The sequence below is a fragment of the Egretta garzetta genome, unplaced genomic scaffold (genome assembly GCF_000687185.1).
Source record: "Egretta garzetta isolate BGI_Z169 unplaced genomic scaffold, ASM68718v1 scaffold585, whole genome shotgun sequence".
Classification (NCBI taxonomy): Eukaryota; Metazoa; Chordata; class Aves; order Pelecaniformes; family Ardeidae; genus Egretta; species Egretta garzetta.
In genome coordinates this window covers 704,884-723,983 of record NW_009259708.1, presented here as the reverse complement: position 1 = coordinate 723,983, position 19,100 = coordinate 704,884, and the positions used below count along the sequence as shown (strand labels likewise).

At 43.1% G+C, this 19,100-nt stretch overlaps 2 protein-coding genes across 5 annotated transcripts in view; one reads left to right on the top strand and one right to left on the bottom strand.

Annotated features, from left to right (window-relative positions):
* The window catches only part of HOOK3 (hook microtubule tethering protein 3), a 79,119-nt gene extending 77,110 nt beyond the window's left edge, over positions 1 to 2,009 (top strand). For all 4 annotated transcript variants that reach the window (XM_035894426.1, XM_009639000.2, XM_035894425.1 and 1 more), the window contains one exon: positions 358 to 2,009. In XM_035894426.1, the coding sequence (XP_035750319.1) occupies positions 358 to 373 (16 nt within the window). In that variant the 3' untranslated portion in view covers positions 374 to 2,009. The remainder of the gene's footprint in view (positions 1 to 357) is intronic.
* Positions 2,010 to 7,111: 5,102 nt separating this feature from the next.
* Positions 7,112 to 19,100, bottom strand: part of KCMF1 (potassium channel modulatory factor 1) — a 50,008-nt gene continuing 38,019 nt past the window's right edge. The window contains exons 4-7 of the mRNA XM_035894418.1: positions 16,263 to 16,364; positions 12,840 to 13,014; positions 9,879 to 10,161; positions 7,112 to 8,198 (exon numbers count right to left, since the gene is read on the bottom strand). Of these exons, the coding sequence (XP_035750311.1) occupies positions 7,937 to 8,198; positions 9,879 to 10,161; positions 12,840 to 13,014; positions 16,263 to 16,364 (822 nt within the window). The 3' untranslated portion in view covers positions 7,112 to 7,936. The remainder of the gene's footprint in view (positions 8,199 to 9,878; positions 10,162 to 12,839; positions 13,015 to 16,262; positions 16,365 to 19,100) is intronic.

Genomic DNA, 19,100 nt, shown 5'->3' with positions numbered 1-19,100 from the left:
GGAATGCCTGAGACTTTTTCATCGCTGTGTAAACTTAATTGCCATAGCTGTGATGGTTGAGAATGGTCCCCTGAAGGACTTCGCTTACTTACGTGTTTAAATTTGTCTGAATTATGTTTAAATTTAGATATTGTTCAAGGCTGTTTTGTTGTTCTTTTTAATTATCAGTGTGTAACCTTCCTGTTAATTTGAAGAGTTTGCTCTGGCAAAGATGTTTTCCCCATGAATTTGCACATCTCTAAGTAGAGACGGCCTTACTAAACTGCTCTGAAAAATATCTGTTCTGATCTCTGGGGTTTTTTTAACGGTAATATGTTACCTGCTTTTTAACTTTCTTCTTTATTCTTTTATTTGCAGTGATGTGGTTGCATGACCCGCAGCATTATTGTAACAGGGACTGTTCAGTGCATGACTTGCTTTTCTGTCCAGACTGCATAACCAAAACTTAACCCGTTCTACACTTAAGACTCATGGCCATCTGATTTCAAAGGGGGATCTACTTGCAGAGAAGCTTACCATCCTCGGGAGTGGCTTTCCCATTTCCCGCTTCCGTTTGCTCTTTCTCTTCACAAAAAAGTCTCCTGTGAGGCTAGGAGAGAGAAAATCCAGTATTCAGAACTCGACAGGAGGCGTTCTGCAAACTGACAGAGCAGTGTCAGCTCTCCATTTTACTTCGGCCTGTCCACTTTATTTATTCTGATTAACAGTATTAACACACAGACTTCCTGCAACATTTTCGTACGCTGAACTATAGAACTCTAGTCTTAATGAGTTCCTAAAAACGCCTTTTGGTTACTGTTAAAATTTCAAAGCACCTGCACCCTTAAAGGATCCACTTTGAATCTCTAAATAATTAAACTAAAGCGAAGGAGGTGTTTTACCAGGAGAAATGACTAAGGAATTGCTGCTTGGCCATCCCATCTTCCTTAGAAAACCAGGCAAGCTTCATCTGGTCATCTCCGAGCCAGGCAAACTACCGGGCGGTATTTTGTTCACAGGCGCTGCCTGCTTCCTTACTATGTATATACACCGTAGTTTGTGGCTGTTGTATTTTTCTCTCTGCATTTTAGCTGTGTTGTTGGTTTCTTTCAGAAACTTTTTTTTTCAATCTGTGTAAAATTGTTAAAACAATCTGAGGAGACAACGTGAATGGAGATAAGTTTGAAAGCTGCCTACACTTTCAGTATTAATACAGACTGTCCTTGCCAGTTTATAATTTGGGTCGTTTAACTTTTACCTGTACTATTTTTTTTTTTCTTTTTTTCCTCCTTACCGCAGTCTTAGCTATTTAATTTCCAATTGCACTAGCTTGGCTGTTTCTTTGTATTATGAACTTGAGCGATAAGATTTGCCATTATGTAGACAGTGTAACTCAAAATGCTTTGTACTGCCTATATTAATTTAAAAAGCTGCTTATTTAATATTCTTAAATATCTGCACATTTGTACTACTGTATCTTTGTTTTGTATTGGACATCCAGTACTGGCAAGATTCGGAAGGTGAGGGAGTGCTGTAGTGTTGTAAGTTAAGAGGTTGATCGTATAGGAGTTAGTATGTAACAAACAGGGAAGGGGGGCTTTTAAGCCATAGGATTTGTCGGAAAATCTGAAGAGAGTCGGCATGATGAGTGCCATTAAGTGGTTTGGTTTAAGTCCAGTTCTGGACAAACCCCGTTCTTGCTCACTTGGATCTTAATCCTGCAAAAATACAAGCACGTATGTACTCTGCTTACTCCAAGAATGGCTTTGCTTGTTCAGGGGGTAGCATAACCACTGGCCCTGTTTCCCGCGCGAGCACCCCCGTGCTGGAGAAGTGCTGTGTCCGCTGGTCTCCGCGGTCGCTTCTGGTCAGGAAAGGCAACGCGAGCCTGGCCCCCGGCCCGTCACGTGGGACTCTGGGCAGAGCTGCACCGTGCGCCCTGAGGCGCCTACCTGTGCTCAGTCCCTGGGGGCCCAGACGCCCAGCATGTCACTGGCGTGCTGCAGGATGGCTTGGAGAGAAGGCAGATTGTGTCCTTTAAGGGAGGGGCAGGTGGGAATGGGCTCCAAGCAGTCAGTGCAGGAGAGGAAGGATAAGCATTAAGATCCCGGTGAGAAGCGTGTGGCGTGTTCCCTTCTGGATGCCCGGAGGGGAGATGTCTTTCCTGGTCTACCAGGACCTGTGGCAGTGAAGTCTGAGGTGGGCTGCAGGCAGGGTGTGGGCTCCAGTGGTGACAAGTCGGGTGTTCCTGCTGCAGAGGCAGCAGCACTTCCGTCGGGCTGGGCTGAAGGATTTGTGTCTTCCCTGGTCCGAGCCGTACATCCCGTGTTACGTGTTGTCAGGGCAAGCGTTATTAGACAAACTTCTTTTTGTTGGGTGTTAAGGCATGATTTGTTCCTCGTTTGAAAGTGCTGCTTGGGCTGGCACCACACCCTGCCCCAAGCTGGGTGGGGTGCAGGATCCCCAAAATCAGGGCCCTGTGCCAGGCAGGAGGGGATGGCTGTGTTTTCGTGCACCTGCCTGCGCAGGCGTCCCAAGGTGAGGCCGAGCAGTGCCTCCTTTCTCCATGTGGTCTGTGCGAATTAGAGACTAAGCATCAGTTGTTCTTGAGCCTGCAGACATTGGTATGTAAGTGTGTTTAGCTTGACAGAAACTGTTTTGAGTTCACCAGCGCCGTAGAGAGATGCCGGGTGGAGGCAGCAGCTTCCAGCAAGCGAGCTGGCTCCAGTAATTAGCTCAGCCTAGCATCTCTGTCCGTGAAGCGACTGCGAGCTCGCGACTCGGAGGTGATCTCCAGCATGTCTCTGATATACTAACTTCATTTGTGCTGCATAGAAAACTCTTTTACTTTCTTAATAGCAGCTTGTTTGACAGTCCTGAATTAAGTGTTGACCAATTATCAAAGTAACTGTTTGTGAAGTTGCCAGTGATATATTTTCTGTAAGAGAATGGATTCCTAGAGTGTCAAAACATTCATTTCCCATTTCAGTTCATCTACAAATTGTGTAACTACCAGATTGTCATGGTAGCAGTATTAATATACATATTTGTATATAGACAAAAAAGACTCCATAATGGTCATTGGAATCAAAAGGTTTAATATTTTTTCCCACTCAAATACACTAATGCTTCCAAGGTGACAAAGAGTGTACAGTTGTTAAACAAGTTGTAAATAAATGCTTATATAAAATGTAAGTGCTTGGTTTTCCTTTATTTGGCACGTGGGTGTTGAAATGCACTTAGAATCAGTGGCTGCAGAACAGCTGGGAAAAACATTGGGCTTTTTCCAAAGCACAGCTACAGCTGGGCTGCTTTGGTGCCAGCTGGCCTGCCTGCTTCTTAGATACTTGAGTGGCACCTTGGGAAGGGGTTTCCTGGGGGGGAGAAGGGCAGGTGGGCAGCAGCAGGAGCACACCAGAAACCACAACTGTCCTGGCTTTCCCTGGGGAGCATCCGATCTGGCTGGCCCACCACAGCAAAAATTGCCTGGCACCGTTTGCCTCTGAGAGGGCTACGGCCGAATGGCGGGAGTAGCACCACGGTCTCTGGCGGATGAAGTTTAGCTGCAGAGGTAGCTAAAGGTGGGGAGGCAAAAAAAACCAACCACTGGCCATAGCAGCAGAGACAGTTGTCCTTCCTTTCTGCACTGACCAGCAGCTTTGCTGTCTGGGGCTGGGGGTGGAGGTGGTGTCAGACAGGGGTAAGTGGTGTGAGTTGCGAGAGAGAGAAGGTAACAGCAGCAAGAGATGCTGAGCCTGCGAGGGTTGTGCCGAGGAGGATGCGCAAAGACCCTTCCAGCTCCGTGTAAGGAATAGGAGAGCAAAAATGGGAGGATCCCTGCACCAGGCTGCAGCACAGGAGAGCCCTGGGGCCTGGGCTGAGGCAGTTGCTGGCTGGGGAGGGCAGGAGAGCCCCAGCAGCAGCGGCTGCCTCCCCCCCGAGCCGCAGGCAGGGACTGGCCAGAGCCTCTCCTCTTGCTGGCAGTGATTCACTCGGGTCCTCTGCCACCCTCAGTCCCACCCCCCCTTTGCTCCTCATCACCTTGGCCATTACTTCAGCAACTCCTGCCGCTGACCATCACCCCCTCCACTGTCATTCCCCCACTGCTGACCTCTCCTTGTGTTTGCTGTTCTACTTTTCTGTCCCAGCTCTCCCCTAACCCAGCACCCCTTCTTCCTGTCGCCCCCACCCCCTCCCTGTCCCTTGAGACTCCTCTGCGTCAACTCCTGCAAGGCTGTCACCTCCTGACATCATTTGTCCCCTTCCTTATGCCCCACAGGGGGGTGGGGGACAATTGGGGCCCACCCTGCCTGGCCACAGCTGCTGGCCCAACAGAGGGGCCACAGCACTGCAGGGCCGCCTCCCCCGGCGCCGCTGCTGCGCACCCCGCAGCTGCAGGGACCCCGCTTTTATGCACCCTTTTAAGCACCCTTCCGGGGGGGGTGTGTGTGCTGCACCAGCCTGATTGCTGGGCCTGCAGGACCCCCAGCGTGACTCCACAGTGCAGCAAAGGGACAGTTCCACTGGCTCCATTTCCTTGGGATCCAAGACGTGAAGGTCATGTATGTCAGGGAGGAGGAGAGGAAAATTAAGAGATGTAACGGGATAAGTCTTCGCCTACCAAACGTATCCACTGCATCCTGGGTTCGGGTCTTCCCATCGCCCCAGGCTGCAGCGGAGCATCCCTCCCCCCCGGCGGGGGTGGCTGCTGTCACGCCTTCCCACCAGAGAAGCCTCTCAAAGGTGCAAAGTGTACACACAGTTAGATGTTTGGTTTCTGGGCCAAGCCACGCTCTCCACAGGCTGCCCAGGAGCACAACGCCACACTGAGAAGGAAGGCCTCACAAACCCTTCCCAAGAGAAAGGCAGAAGGTTTAAAAAAAAAAAAAAAAAAAAAAAAAAAAAAGCAGCAGCCAAACCTACCCCAAAATGCAACCACCCACCCACCCCTAAACATTCCAGAGAACTAATGAAGGCAGTTGTTACCAACTGCAAGTGAAACTTGAGGTGAATGAACCTTAAAATGCGTTTTCATTGTTTTACTACAGCACCTTGCACAAGTGTCTTTTCCTGTTGACCCAAACAGAAAAAAAAACTAACCCAAAACCCCACAGACCACCCCCCCCGACTAAAGCAGATCACAAGATGCAAACAGTGGGTTTCCTATGGCAAGACTGCATCTCCCTGCAACTGCTACAAGACATTGGCTACACATCTACGCCCTTCGCTCGCCGAGACCTTCTCACCAAGCAGCTAAGCACGCTCGACAGCAGACTGGTGTCCGAGGCGGGCTGCACCGCACCCCACAGATTTTGCAAGCACCAAGGATAAGGTGGTGCTCGTGTTGGGATGTGGCTTTGGGGTGGTTTTGTTTGCCTTTTTTTATTTCCCTCACCTCACAGCGAGAAGGCAGTAACCCCCTACAGGATCCTCCTGCAAACCTCCTGAAGGCTGTTTTCATTGTAGGCCACAGCACCTTGAAAATAACCACAGATGATTTGGAAATAATAACCCCAAAAATGACAAAGCTTCCCTGCAAATAGGAAGTGGCAGACTGCTAGAATGAACAGCTCCCTTGGAGATTTCCAGTATTGTTTTTAAACCTAAAAAAAAGCCCTAACCCAAGCAATCAAAGATTTCTAAGAGTTGATGCAATGCCCCAAAATACTTTTAAATCAAAGTCAGCGCGTATTCAGCCTCTAAATAAACAAGGGTAATGCTGGTTTGTGTCCCCTCCAAAGCAAGCAGAGCGGAGTTTTGGAAACCACACAATGCAAGCGTCCTCTGGAGACCAGACCTGCACCCCATCTAAGTAACAAGGCACTGAGGGAAAGCCTATCATCTTAAACGCATCTTGTCCTACAGAAACTTGAACTCATCTACCTGGGAGGAGCTCAGGATTACGCACTTCATCCCCCACCAAAGGACCTGGTTTTAAAAACGCGTTTATGTGCATCACCCGGGATTCTGCATAAACTGCTTTTGGTTAAGACCGCTGCAGAGATTTCTGGAACAAAACTGTCTGGATAACACATCAAACCCAAAGAAAATCAACTGAACAACAGTCTTGAAAATGCTTTATTGAACCGTGTGTCTTATTGTAATGTGCAGAAGATGTGTTTGAAAAGACTACAGCTTGAAAAGTTTTTGAAAATCCTCAACAATCAATAAAAAAAAAAGTCCCTACTGGGGGTAACTCTCAGGATAACCTCATGTAAAGTTTCCCTTGAAACATTTTCGGTTGCAGAGACTAAAAGAAAACAAAGCTTGTACTGCTCTATGTGGAAACAATCAGGATTTGAGGATTTTTTTAAAAAAAAAAAAAAAAAACCAAAAAAGGAATGGAACTTAAACTTCAGTCTATGGGGTTGCTTCTTTTGCCGCTGTTATTTTGGGTTAGCGTACACGTCACAGTTCTGCTGAGAACACCACCTGGTGTCCAAGTCTGTGAATTTACAACGCGAGCGATGCTGCGGAGATGGAAGGATACAGAGAAAGAGAGGTGGGGGTGAGGCGAGAAAGATCTGGAAAGACACGGTTATGATAGAAGCCTAGTTTAAATTTTCATCAGAAGCTGTGTGCACTTTTGTTTTTATAATCTAACTTTACATTCAAAAAAAACCCACCAAAAAAAAAAAAAAAAAGGGCAGGGGGGAGGGGGGAGACACACACCAAACCCAAACATACCCCCCCTTCTGTCCTTCTCTTGGGCCTGTTACAAGCTTCTGTGCACAGGAACACCAAACTCTCTCTTTTCCCCCCAAAGCAGGGGGATTGACAGTATAGGCATGTGGGTGGCACAATGCAACTAAAAGGCTTTTCCAACTTTTTTTTTTTATACCAGCAAAAATAACCAAAAGAAACAATAAATAAAAGGTGCTAAAGTTAGCATTAAGAATTCAGTTGTAGTATACTGACAATCTGGGAATCCAAATCCTCAAGCTCTCCTGATACTGACAGGTCTCTGCAAACTATGAAGCAAATACATAAATAACTCAAAATATGACTGAGACTGTGAAAGGCTTTTTAAACTAAAACAACATGACCCAGGTTAACTTTTTTTCTTTTTAAACACTGTGAATATATAAATTGTCTACACCTGAATAAAACATATTTAACAATTAAAAAAATCTTTAACAACCACAAACAGGAAAAGCTTTAAAGAAAAGTGATCATTTGATTTTAGGTCACGCAGAAGCCCCTTGCAGTCTTGCTTCCAGCAGTGGCCCTGACTGTTGTGTCTCCTACAGATGAGTAAAATGAAGTTCGACTCCACACGGAGGTGATGGCTAACAGGGAAACGTACTGCTCACATACAGCAAAATGCCACACCCTGGCCACAACAAATCCCACTCCAGAGTTTCCATCCCATGCGGGAACAGGACACAGGGATGTCATTCTGTCACGTATTATTCAAAAGCTACTTTGTGGCCACAAACTGCTAGTCAGCCCTAACCTTTTTTGTCACGTAACCTTTGAATAATGGGAAAGCTTTGGGGTTTATAGTTTTACTCCTTGTATTTAAATTTTTAAATGACAAGGTCACTAAAACTCATGCATGCTGCAAAAAACGTCATGCAGTAGTTAAGGTAAACCATCCAAGCAGTTTTTATTCATTAATATTCATAAATACACACAGCAGCTTCATTAGAGATTTTTCATTTTTTTTCCTCTTCAGTTTGAATGTGGAGTATTAGGAGAGCCTTTTCCATGTCAAGGTACAGGACACAGAGCTTTCTGCTCTGCACTGCAACCTACATTTACCTGCTAAAAGTAAAAATTAGTTAAGTGGAAATGATTATCATATATATCTTTTCTCTCTTTCTTTTGAATGTACACAATGTAACAAGAGTGACAGACCTGAAATTACAATCACCAAAACAAACCCAAGATAGTTGTTGTCCACTTTCATTGGCAAATACAGCACAGAGGACATTGTCTGCAAAGTGGGATGTCATCAAAGAGGAGGTGGAGGAGGCTCGTTTCCTTTATTACTCTCTTTTAAATTTAGGTTTTCTAAAGCAACATCTAGAGGCATAATATCTACACAGCCCATAGCACCAAAATCTGCAATCTCCCCCCGCTCATCCTCATCTGAGGAAGAACTTTCTTCCTGCATCAAAGTGGACAGTAGAAGCTCCTGAACAAACAGGCTGCAGTCTGCCCGTTCGCTTTCCATTGACTGACGCTCTGCTTCCGACATCTTCGGATCATTCAACCTGTACAGCAGCAAGGGAAGAGAAGACAGGCAGTTGGTGAAAGCCCAATCCACCGATGACAGTACTGGCAGGCGCCAAAAGGCACTCGACAGCCAGAGCTCTGGCAGCCTCCGACACCTCAGTACAACAGGCACGCATGCATGCAACAAGCCACCCTTCCCCCGTTCCTGCAACAGCATTCAAAGTGGAGCCCAAAGCTAGAGGAAAAGAAAAGGCCATTTGTGAGGTTTCCTGCTATTCGGGAGTCTTTCAGGGAGGGCTGTTGCTACGTCTTAGACACTCATTACGTGCCTGTTTTGCTTCTAGGCTGACTTCTAAGCTCACACATGCCACAAAATACATTACTACATCTGCAGAGCCCAGGGACTCCCAAAGCACGACAGAATGCTTATCCCGCCACAGCGCATGCCCCGATAGGCAAGGAGATCACTCACTCCAAGTCTGAAAGTCTCAATCTGTGACACTTGCAGGTACTTTGGTTAAGTTTCTCAAATAATAATGATTTTCTGATTGAAACATATCACATAGTATTCTTATGCACTTCGATAAAAGTCAGATTAACTCAAATCCAGGTTTCCTGACACAGGAACTGTTAAAATGCCCACACTTTCACAATACCAAACCGACAAACAAGAGTATGTATGGGGGGTGTGGCAGGGGAGATGCAAAACACTTATTTCAGGTCAATAGCCAACTTTCTAAAAGAACTGGAATGACACAGCGGGTGACTCCTCTTTAAAATAATCCTGGGATCCAAGTATAATTTCTAAACCAGTAAGCATTCTGCTAATTAATGGCATCCTTTATTTGCTTTGTTATGCAGTCTCTAAAATAATTAATATATAAGCCCCTATTACTAAATATTAATTTCCTATTGAACTATACTATCTTCTGACTCTCTCCCTCTCCATGATATGAGTCTATATGCTCATATCACTGGAAATGCACTTGTTTCATTGGAAGTAGTAGGGGAAACAAGCACAATTTAGTTATGAAATATTCCTTTTGTTCCTCTTGAAATTGAGATGCAGCCACTGATGTTCACCCATTGCTCAGGAGCAAACAGACAGTAGGTTTGAAAAGACGTTACAAATGCAAACAGAAGCGCAGGAGGTTGGCTACAGATTTCATGAAGGATCTGGCAGAAGTGCCCTGCCTACAGTCGTAAGTAACTTAGCCAAAACTCAAAACCAGCCTCCTTTTCAAGGTTTGCAGAAATCCATACTCAAGTCTTAATCCTTTAAACATGTTCCTAGGTGCATGAAAAAAGAGGCACAGTGCACTTGAGACTGCCTCTCCTTTTTGCAAAGACTAGACCACCACAGGGTAGTTCTGCAGGCAGCTCCTGGAGCTGGCTTTCTAGAAGTGGAATAATCCCCTTTGGGCCAGGTATAAACTGCTGGATATTAAATGAACAGTTTTACTTGCATGCTAGAAACGTGGACAAAGTGAGTTTTACGTATTACACGTTTTGCGACCACCGTTGTAGTCTACCGTGAACAGATTCTGTATGACTAATCAGCCTGTTAACTTTGGTACATATTTGATCAGACACTGCTTTACTAGAGCATGGGCTTAACTCCAAACACTTCGGTTTCACTGAGCTCTGCATCTCTACCAGGACTAAGGCAAATGGAAATGGTAAAAGGTAAATACAAGTAAATACACAGAACAAGTTACCTTGTAAGAAGAAACTGGGAATTCTGGATAGTCTGCTGACTGTTTTCTGTGTTCGATGTGTTGGTGGTTGTTGTAGATTGTGTCATAGTGGTGTTGACATTGATCGTGTTGGTGCGTCTAGTTGCATTGCGTGCAGTCTCCAGTTGTTGTCTTGCTGCCTGTGCGTGTTGTCGTTCCAACTGCAGTTGCATCTGCAGCTGCTGTAACTGAGAAGCAGAAGGGCCAGAGGAGTTGAGCTGTCCTCCTGCAGAACGCCTCACGCCTGATAGCTGAGACAAAAGCTCTGCCAGAGAAGAGAAAGTTTCTGTGATGAAAGATCTTCAATGAGCATTACACAACAGAATGAATACACCCTGAATTCCAGTGCATCAGTTCCTATTTTCAAACAATAAAATCAAAGAACAACGCCAAAGAGCCCATGAAGCTCTTGAAGAAAAGTCCTAGCGTTCAATGTCTCAAAGGATAAGAAAGATTAAGACTTATTTATGCAGATTTATTCCAAATAAGAAGTCAAAGTGTAATGCCTTCAAAATAACAGGAGAGCCAATCTAAAGGGAATGCCTGGCAAATGATGTCCTCTGCAGAAATTCTCTGGAATTTCAAGTCAAAATAGCAGTTGACTAAGAAACCACTTCATTTTGGCTTTGGTTGGTGATTTTACTTTCATCTCAACATATGTTCCCTCAAAACACAGGCTTCACCTTCCCCAGTATCCCAGAGGGAAGCAAAGAGAGAAGTATCATACCATGGCTTCAAACACTTAATAAAAAATGTTTAGTTAAGAAAACATATTGACTCACATCAAAACAGAAGTGGTCAAGCATCTTTACTTTATGAATTTTTATTTCTGCCAGAAGCTCAGAGAAAGCCTAGCAATTAAAAAAGAACTCTGTCCCTCTAAGTCTTCCAATTCAGAGGGATGGAATGCTTATAGCAAGTTTCATCCACAAGGAATTTTTTGAAATAAATATTAGCAGTAAATTACTGCTCAGTGCATTACTGCAGAACCTTTTCTACACCCTGTGTAGAAAGTACTTCCTTACATCACCTGCTTGCTGTGGTTGATGCAAGGACAGAGGTAGTAGGGGATGGTACTGCTCCTGCCCATCACCTCTACATTACGAAGTTACTGTATAGGTCATGACAATTTTCCTTCCATTGCATTAACAAAATATAACCCTTCTAAATAAGCCTTCCTTTGAGGGAATAAAGCAAAATGCAGTTGTTTTCTGTGTCAGGAACTCAGGATGGTGAAGTCATTTTTACCAGCACTGACAGCAATGCCATCACTAAATAACTTAACTCCATTGTAATTACTAGGAAATGCCACAGGGAGGCAAAAAAAAAAAAAAAAAAAAAAAAGGTAAAAAATGTAACAGATGCTATGAATTTCACTTATTTTAATAAAAAAAAAAAAATCTGTGGACTTTCCTATTTATTACTCCAGTAAAAGGGAATATATAAATATATATCAAACTTCCAGACAAGATTCAGATATATTTATTCTCACTGTAAGTTAAAGCGTACATTAAAGCTTATAGTGAAACAGTATTTTGGAAGCAGATGTGAGCTCGAGACAGAATCTTGGTGTGCAGTGTGCAACTGAACTCTAAATGCAAAACCACTGCTTCCCCAAACCAGAACAGATTTAGAAGAGTGCCATTTTATCCCACATTTAATGCTGAGAAGTGGGAAGGCCTCGTGAGGCTGAAAACAAACCTCAGCAGCCACTCTGCATTTAACTGAGCTGAAACTAACTGCCCCTGTAAGAGCAAGACGAGGTCTTGCACTGGAGCCTTCACAAGCATCCTCCCTCCTTGAACAAACTCTAGTGCTTTTCAGACCCTCCTGCGACCTCACTTCACTTATTTTCTTCTCTTGATGGGATACTTCTTCCCAGCTCATTTAATGAGCTAAATCAGGTCACAGCATGCCAGCAGAGCACCAAAGCTCACTGAAGGGAGGCAAGGGGACCACAACGAAGGCAGGCAGTGGAGCCACAGCTCCCCTTTCAGGGGCAATGCCCCATTAAGCTGGCTGGCTACCTCCCTCTGAAGAAGGCACAACACTATAGCAGGAAGCTCCAGGTTAGGCATTATGCCTTCTTGGCATCCGAAGCAAAGGTGGATTATGGCAGAAGTTCTGAGGTTTCCCTGACACTTACTCTGGCACGGTCAAAGACCACCGCATAAAAATGTTCAGACTTCCCCTTAGGGAAAGTTGTATTTGTTTCCAGAATTGTCTTTATTCTCGTTTGTTCTTTCCTGTAAAAAAAGCTGTTTTCAAAGCAAAACTAAACATATGCAAAATAAGTTATTCCTGGGAATCCTGAAGACACAATTTCATTATTTTCTGGTATTGAAAATGAGACACCTTTCCCCCCCCTCACAATTTTTCTAAACGTGACCAAAATACACTGCAAATACTTGCAACAGTACAGTTAAATAAGAATTTACAAGTACACCTTAAAAAAAAAAAGCTGTGATATTAGCAAGTCTGGCCTTCAAACAGCAGCCTGGATGCAAACTGAACATATTTTAAATGGCCATTAATATACAAATTCAGCTAATTTATTCATTGAGACATATACTTTCCTCCCTAAACACTTTTATCCATGTGGCAAATTAAAACGATATATACTAAAGGAGGTGATGGAAGTTGGATGCTTGTAAAAATATACAACACCTGTGCATAGGCTAGGTGTGGGAATAAGCCTTACACTGTCCAGAATTAAACGCACAGGCTAAAGACAGCAGCTTCAGCGTCTCCTTGCACAGGCCCTGCGACAACCCAGCCAAGCACACTGCTCACCTGCAAGCAGCCATCAATCCCAATTGCACCGTGGCGTGTATCTATACGTGCAGCTTCATAACAACAGAGAGCAGGGCAACGATTATCCTGAATTTTACTTCCTCCGTATCAGAAGGACATTGGGATAAAATTCATGGTTACAGCTCTTACCAGCTATAGGATCCATGGCTTCTCTATTGCTTGGAGAATACGAACTCTGAGAAGATGAAAGCCCACCAGGGGAACTGGTAGTAAAGTGCATGTTTGATCTACGTGCACGGGGGCCTCCCAAACCCCGGCCTGGGTGGAACATCCTACGTACATGCCGAACACCACTGGATTCATCGTAACCAAGAAGTTAAGAAAACAGAACTGTTTGGCATTGAGTATTAAATGACATTTGATGGGTGAAATACTCAGGTGCATACTGTTCGTCACAAAATGATTCAACTTCTGAAGCAAAGCTCAGGTACACTGTAGCTATGGCGCAAGTCAGACTTACTGATCTGAACAAGACACCCAGAGCTGTGTACACCAAACTCCCTGTATTTCTCCAGCTTTTTATGACGTCTAAGAAACATCAGGATTAATTTATTAGGTTTTTTTAGATGAAAGTTTTCTACTCAGTAATCTGAATACTTGTACAGATGCATGTTCAGCCAAGCTTACTACAGAGACATAGGGATTTTATTCTCCCTCCCCGATTCTGATGTTAAGTATTAAAACCAAAGTTTATTGCCATTCCTATCGAAAGCAAGTAATATTACTGTATTCCTTTTGACTTTTGTACTTCATGCTTTTATCCAATCATCACTTCAATCCTTAAAAAATTGCTGGTTTCCGGAGTATTCAGCACTTTCATCTCATCCCTTTGTTTCACCTTTCTTCTTCTAGCCAAAGAAATACCACTAATTCCAGTTATGACAACGGTGTCTTTCATTTTTCCATTTTCTCTCCCTTCTCCATATCAGATGCTTATATTTCAAGTCATATCCTTTATATGTTTTCTCATATAAATTAAGGAGAGAATCAACAAAATATTTAAAGATTATTTTTGCCAGAAAGTTGTTAGCACGCATTCTTCCAAGACAGGCCAGATAAGGCTTCCTTTTATTTTAAAAATCACTGGTATGATTCACTAGTGCAAAACGAAACAGTGTAGTCTTGAGTATTTTATTTTACTGTTTCTAGAGTTTCAGCTTAGACAGGAGTATCTCCCATGTTCTTTATTTTTATAATAGTATGCTTACTACTTGCATGGTAACCATTCGTGTGTAAGAGTAGTGTTCAATGTACTCTTCATAAAACACAATTACAGTGCAGAACCTTGGGATGCCACGGAGGTCAAGAACTTAAAGACAAAGAAATTACTAGACTTCTCATGGCAAAAACATTTTACAGAACATTTGCCTCTTTAAAACGAGCAGTAACTGGATTACAGAGCATGTAGAGTTGTTCTGTACAGCTTTAATTTCATATGAAGATGGTTAGAACAGCAATACAATGGTATCAGAGAGCAGCTTTCTAACAGCTCCCTGACTTTGACAGTTGTTCTCTTCTACACTGCCAGCCCCCGGATGAAAAGGGGCCATCTCCTCTTCCTTTTTTCCTACTTTAGACCTGCCTGTTGCTAGGCATGACGTAGACCCCCCCCAAAGTGCAATGGTCACTTCAGGGTACACTTCTTATCAGGTTTTGGAGACTTCGCAACACTGATCACTGAAGCAACAGTGTACAAGCAGAAAGTTCTACATGCATTGTCTTTAATGCTGAAACATGGACAATATATTCCCAAAATATATCCAAAAAAGATGCATTTTGCAATGACTGCCATTGAAGCCTTATTCTGTATTTGAAAAGATTGGTTTTTCTAGCTCAAACATTCCCAAATTAAAAATTATCTGGTGGCATCTCTGATACTGGAGGGGGAGAAAAAGCTGCAGAAGCATGAACTCTCAAACATCTTGTTCATTGCAGCATAAAATTTATTTCACTCTGTAACTGGGAAAATTTAAGCTTCCTGGCCTACAGAGCAGTTAAACCAGTGTTGGAGACCCACAGTTTGACCTTTGGTACATTGCTATGTAGTTATTAGAGATGTAAGCTTTGATAGAAAAAGCATATTAGGCAGGTGCTATGAAAAACTCACAAATGCTAGGAAGAGCAGAACTAAATTGATACAAGACCTCACCAGCCATCAAGCAACATCTCAGAGCCATCCAAAGACCAGGAAAAATCCAGTGGTCTGGAAGATGCTCTCCCCTCATCAATCCCATCCCACCTCCACCAGAAAGGGAGGATGGCACGATTGCCTTGGGGGACACCTGACCATGGAGGGCCTCTCTGAACACCTGGAACCAAGCTCATCTGGCCATAGCCACTGCAGTCAGCACCCTGCTCCTCCCAATTGCTGAGAGCCCCATTTGTGTCCACAGGGAAAGGTGAATTAGAGATAATTGCTTTTGTCTAACTTTGTAGTGTTCTTTGCATTACTAGATACTCCTTCGCAGAGACAATAAACACCCAAACTCCTCTACACTGATCCAATTATTGTGTAGTAATTAAGATGTGCCTGTCCTGACCCTAAACCATGGTAATACTCACAAACTTAAACGCAATGAAACACAATCATAACTGAAATGGAGCCATCTCCTTAAATGCTTTCTCTCTTCTGTTAGCATAATGAACTCCAGTTGCTAAGGCTTGGTTTTGGGTTTGGTTTTTTTTTTTTTTTTTTTTTTTACTCCAGTTGCTATGGCTTAAGATTTTTTTTTCCTTTTTGAAAAACCTTTAAACAAAAAAGCCACTACCAATGTAATAATGTAGTCTTTTTGTCTACTTGTTTAAATGAGACACAAAGGAATACTTCAGAGAGATTACTTACTGTACGCAAGCTACATAGCCTCCATGTCATTAAATAAAAAGTACAAACCAAAATACAATTTCATCAGTTAATCCTATGGGAAAAAAGAAAAAATATTCCTAGAACAGAGATTAAAAAACCCAATAGTTCCAGCTGTTCAGCCATCAAGCATAGGTAAATCTGCATAACCTGCTGCTAAGGTAACTGAAAAACAACATCCTATTTCCCAGGAAATCTTAAAGTTTTCTGAATTGTATTACAGAATGTCAGTAACACCATGAAATTATGTAATTAAAACATGGCATTAAAACCAGCAAAGCAAGTTTAAAAACATTCATCAAAACCAGCTAAGATTGAATCATCCTCAGATCGTCATCTTCATGTCACAAATACTTAGAGCACACTACTAAATCTGGATACATAGAGCAGCATCAAGACTAATGATCAGATAGGATAAACCACAGCGCAATTAGAAAAACCCCTCAGTGTCCAAGTTCTTTATATGTTTTTGTTGTTAGAGCAAAAAGCACTGTCAAGTATACCTACAGTCTGTTCACAGTCACTTTTTTAAACTAGCAAATGAACAGTTTTATTTTTGATGTACAGAATTTCAGCAATTCAAGTTCCAGGGAAACCAGAGGTATTGACCCTTTGACTACAAAAACCAAAGCAAGTCATCTGGCTACTAGATGAAAGAGTCTAGTCTCTTTGTCTCAACTCGGAAAGGATATTAAATCTCTAGGAGCTCTGTGTTCCAGTGTAAGATGAGCTGCAAAGTCATCTGTGACGTGATTCGGATCCCCTCCAGGTAATGCTGCACATATTGGACAAATCTGAAATGACAAAGTGAGACAAACCCACAACTTTATAAATTTTTTTTTTTTTTCCCCACAAAATGGAACTCACATCATTGAGTCAAATCATTAGACATTGATTCTTGTGCTTTAAAACCACATGCTAGGTATTCACAAACACCTGGATAGCAATACATTCAAAAACCCCAGAAAATGTATTAAAGTGCAGACATTAATTTAGACATTTTTCATTTTATGATTTTCAGAAATTTTCATATGCTATGAAAACCAGAGCTAGAATTTTCAAATTCTATTTGCAATGTCTTGAAAAATAGTCTTCGTATGCCAATTCTGCCACAGAGTCTGATTACAAGGGATTACTGTTGTCTGCTTGACACTCATCCTAGGAGAGGAATCAGAATGAAACCACACTGAAGTATTTCCTGAAGTATCAAACAGACCACCCATCCAGGCAGCATGTAACGACAGGTTTGGCAGAGAAGGGGTGATGTCCATATCCCTACACAACAGTGTTTTGGGAGAAGGTATCAACGCCTGCCTTGTCTTAAAACAAAACAAAAACTAAGTAGACAAACAGTGCCATTACAATTGCTGTAATTATGACTTTCTTTTTTAATGACGCCACAAACAGCCTGAAAAGAATCTTCCATTTTTCTTTACAATAGTTTTGCAGGCTGCCTTTAAAGTTTAACAGATGGCAGACAAAAAAAAAAAAAAAAATCCATTCCACAAAATTCTTCCCCCAAATATTAAGTGCTCAAATTAACAGCGTTTTGACGTTAAAGGCAACCACTGTCTATGAATTTATCTCTCTGTTCCTCACAGTCAAATAGCCTTGTCTTTATGGAGCAACTCTGGCTGCAACATAAAGCCTAGGTCCCCAGTGTTCTTCATGCACATGCTCAAGTTATTGGCAGTGGATCTCAAAAGACTGTGGGCATTCAGAACACCTATGTAACAGCACACTCAGCTGTCTTACTCTTATGGAGGTGAGGGACAAGGTCTTGAAATAAGTTTGCTGAAAAATCTCAGCTGCTTTTGACAGCAGCTGCTGTATCTTTAATGCCACTTTAATTTTAGTAGTCAGCTCAGAGCAGAAAACCAGTCACTTTAAAAGCATTTTGCTATAACCCCTTCCCCTTTATTTTCCATGTTCCGTATTTCTCTTCACATAACTCCTCTTCCCAGATTTTTCACCACTACAGAAGCCATAGAAGCGGACACACTACACAGCAAAGACATCTTATTACAGCGTAGTATAATAAATACCGAATTATACCAAGATATCACACAGCTATGCTGTAGGGACACAAGAATGGATGCATATTGGACAGATGATTCTAAAATCTATAGAAGTATTTATAAGCTGCTTAATCTTCATGAATCTGTTTCATACCATCAGGAGACAACACCTTCAAAGCAATCTTTTTTCATTTATGCTACTCTGAGGAAGCAGAACCCCAACACAAGAAGAAAAACACACTTCTGAAAGCAGCAAAGCAAAAGAAAGCTCTTTTGCTAATAGGACAAAGGCATTATGAATTATGCGTATTTGTCTGAGAAGAAGAGACACAGTCCTCAGAAAAACATCAGCTAAGAAAAAGTTATGAGGAACAATGAGAAGGAGTGAATGTAAGTATCCTAACCCTAATTCTAAACATGAACTACTAAAACTTCCAAGGAGACTCTGACTGGGAAAAGTTATTTGTCACAGTGAAGGGTTGTTACACACAAACAAAAATTTAGTTAGGCATAAGCTCTGGCTAAATCACAAAGACTGCAGCATCACTGATTAAGCTAAAAATCACTGCTAATAGAACATGCATGAACAAATGATGCAGCTGAAAGGAAAACACTGTCAGAAGTTTCTCCTGAAGTTATGATTGCTTGTATTAAAACAGAATCATGTTATCCTGAATGATGCCTGAAAGATGACTGCAAAGTCCCAGGTCAATCACTCTCACAGAATACCTGCTGGTTTCCAGAATCACAGAATCACAGAATCAATGTTTTGGGTCGGAAGGGACCCCTAGAGGTCATCTAGTCCAACCCCCCTGCAGTGAGCAGGGACACCGCTAACTAGATCAGGTTGCTCAGAGCCCCATCCAACCTGGCCTTGAATGCTTCCAGGGATGGGGCCTCCACTACCTCTCTGGGCAACCTGTTCCAGTGTTTCACCACCCTCACTGTAAAGAATTCCTTCCTTATACCTAGTCTAAACCTACCCTGGTTTAGTTTAAAACCAATCCCCCTTGTCCTGCCCCACCTGTCCCTACTAAAACAATTTTCCCCACCTTTCCTATAGGCCCCCTTTAAGTACTGAAAGGCCACAATCAGGTCTCCCCACAGCCTTCTCTTCTACAGACTGAACAAGCCCCAATTCTCTCAGCCTGGCCTCATAAGAGACATGCTCCAGCCCTCGGATCATTTTTGTAGCCCTTCTCCAGTTCCATGTCCTTCTTGAGCTGAGCGCTCCAGAGCTGGACGCAGTGCCCCAGGTGAGGTCTCACCAGAGCAGAGTAGAGGGGAAGAACCACCTCCCTCCACCTGCTGGCCATGCTTCTCTTGATGCAGCCCAGAATATGGTTGGCCTTCTGGGCTGCAAGTGTACAATGCCAGCTCATGTCCAGCTTTCCATCCATCCGTACCCCCAAGTCCCTCTCCACAGGGTTGCTTGCCATCCCCCCAGCCTGCACTGATACAGGGGATTGCCCTGACCCAAGTGCAGGACCTTGCACTTAGCCTTGTTGAACC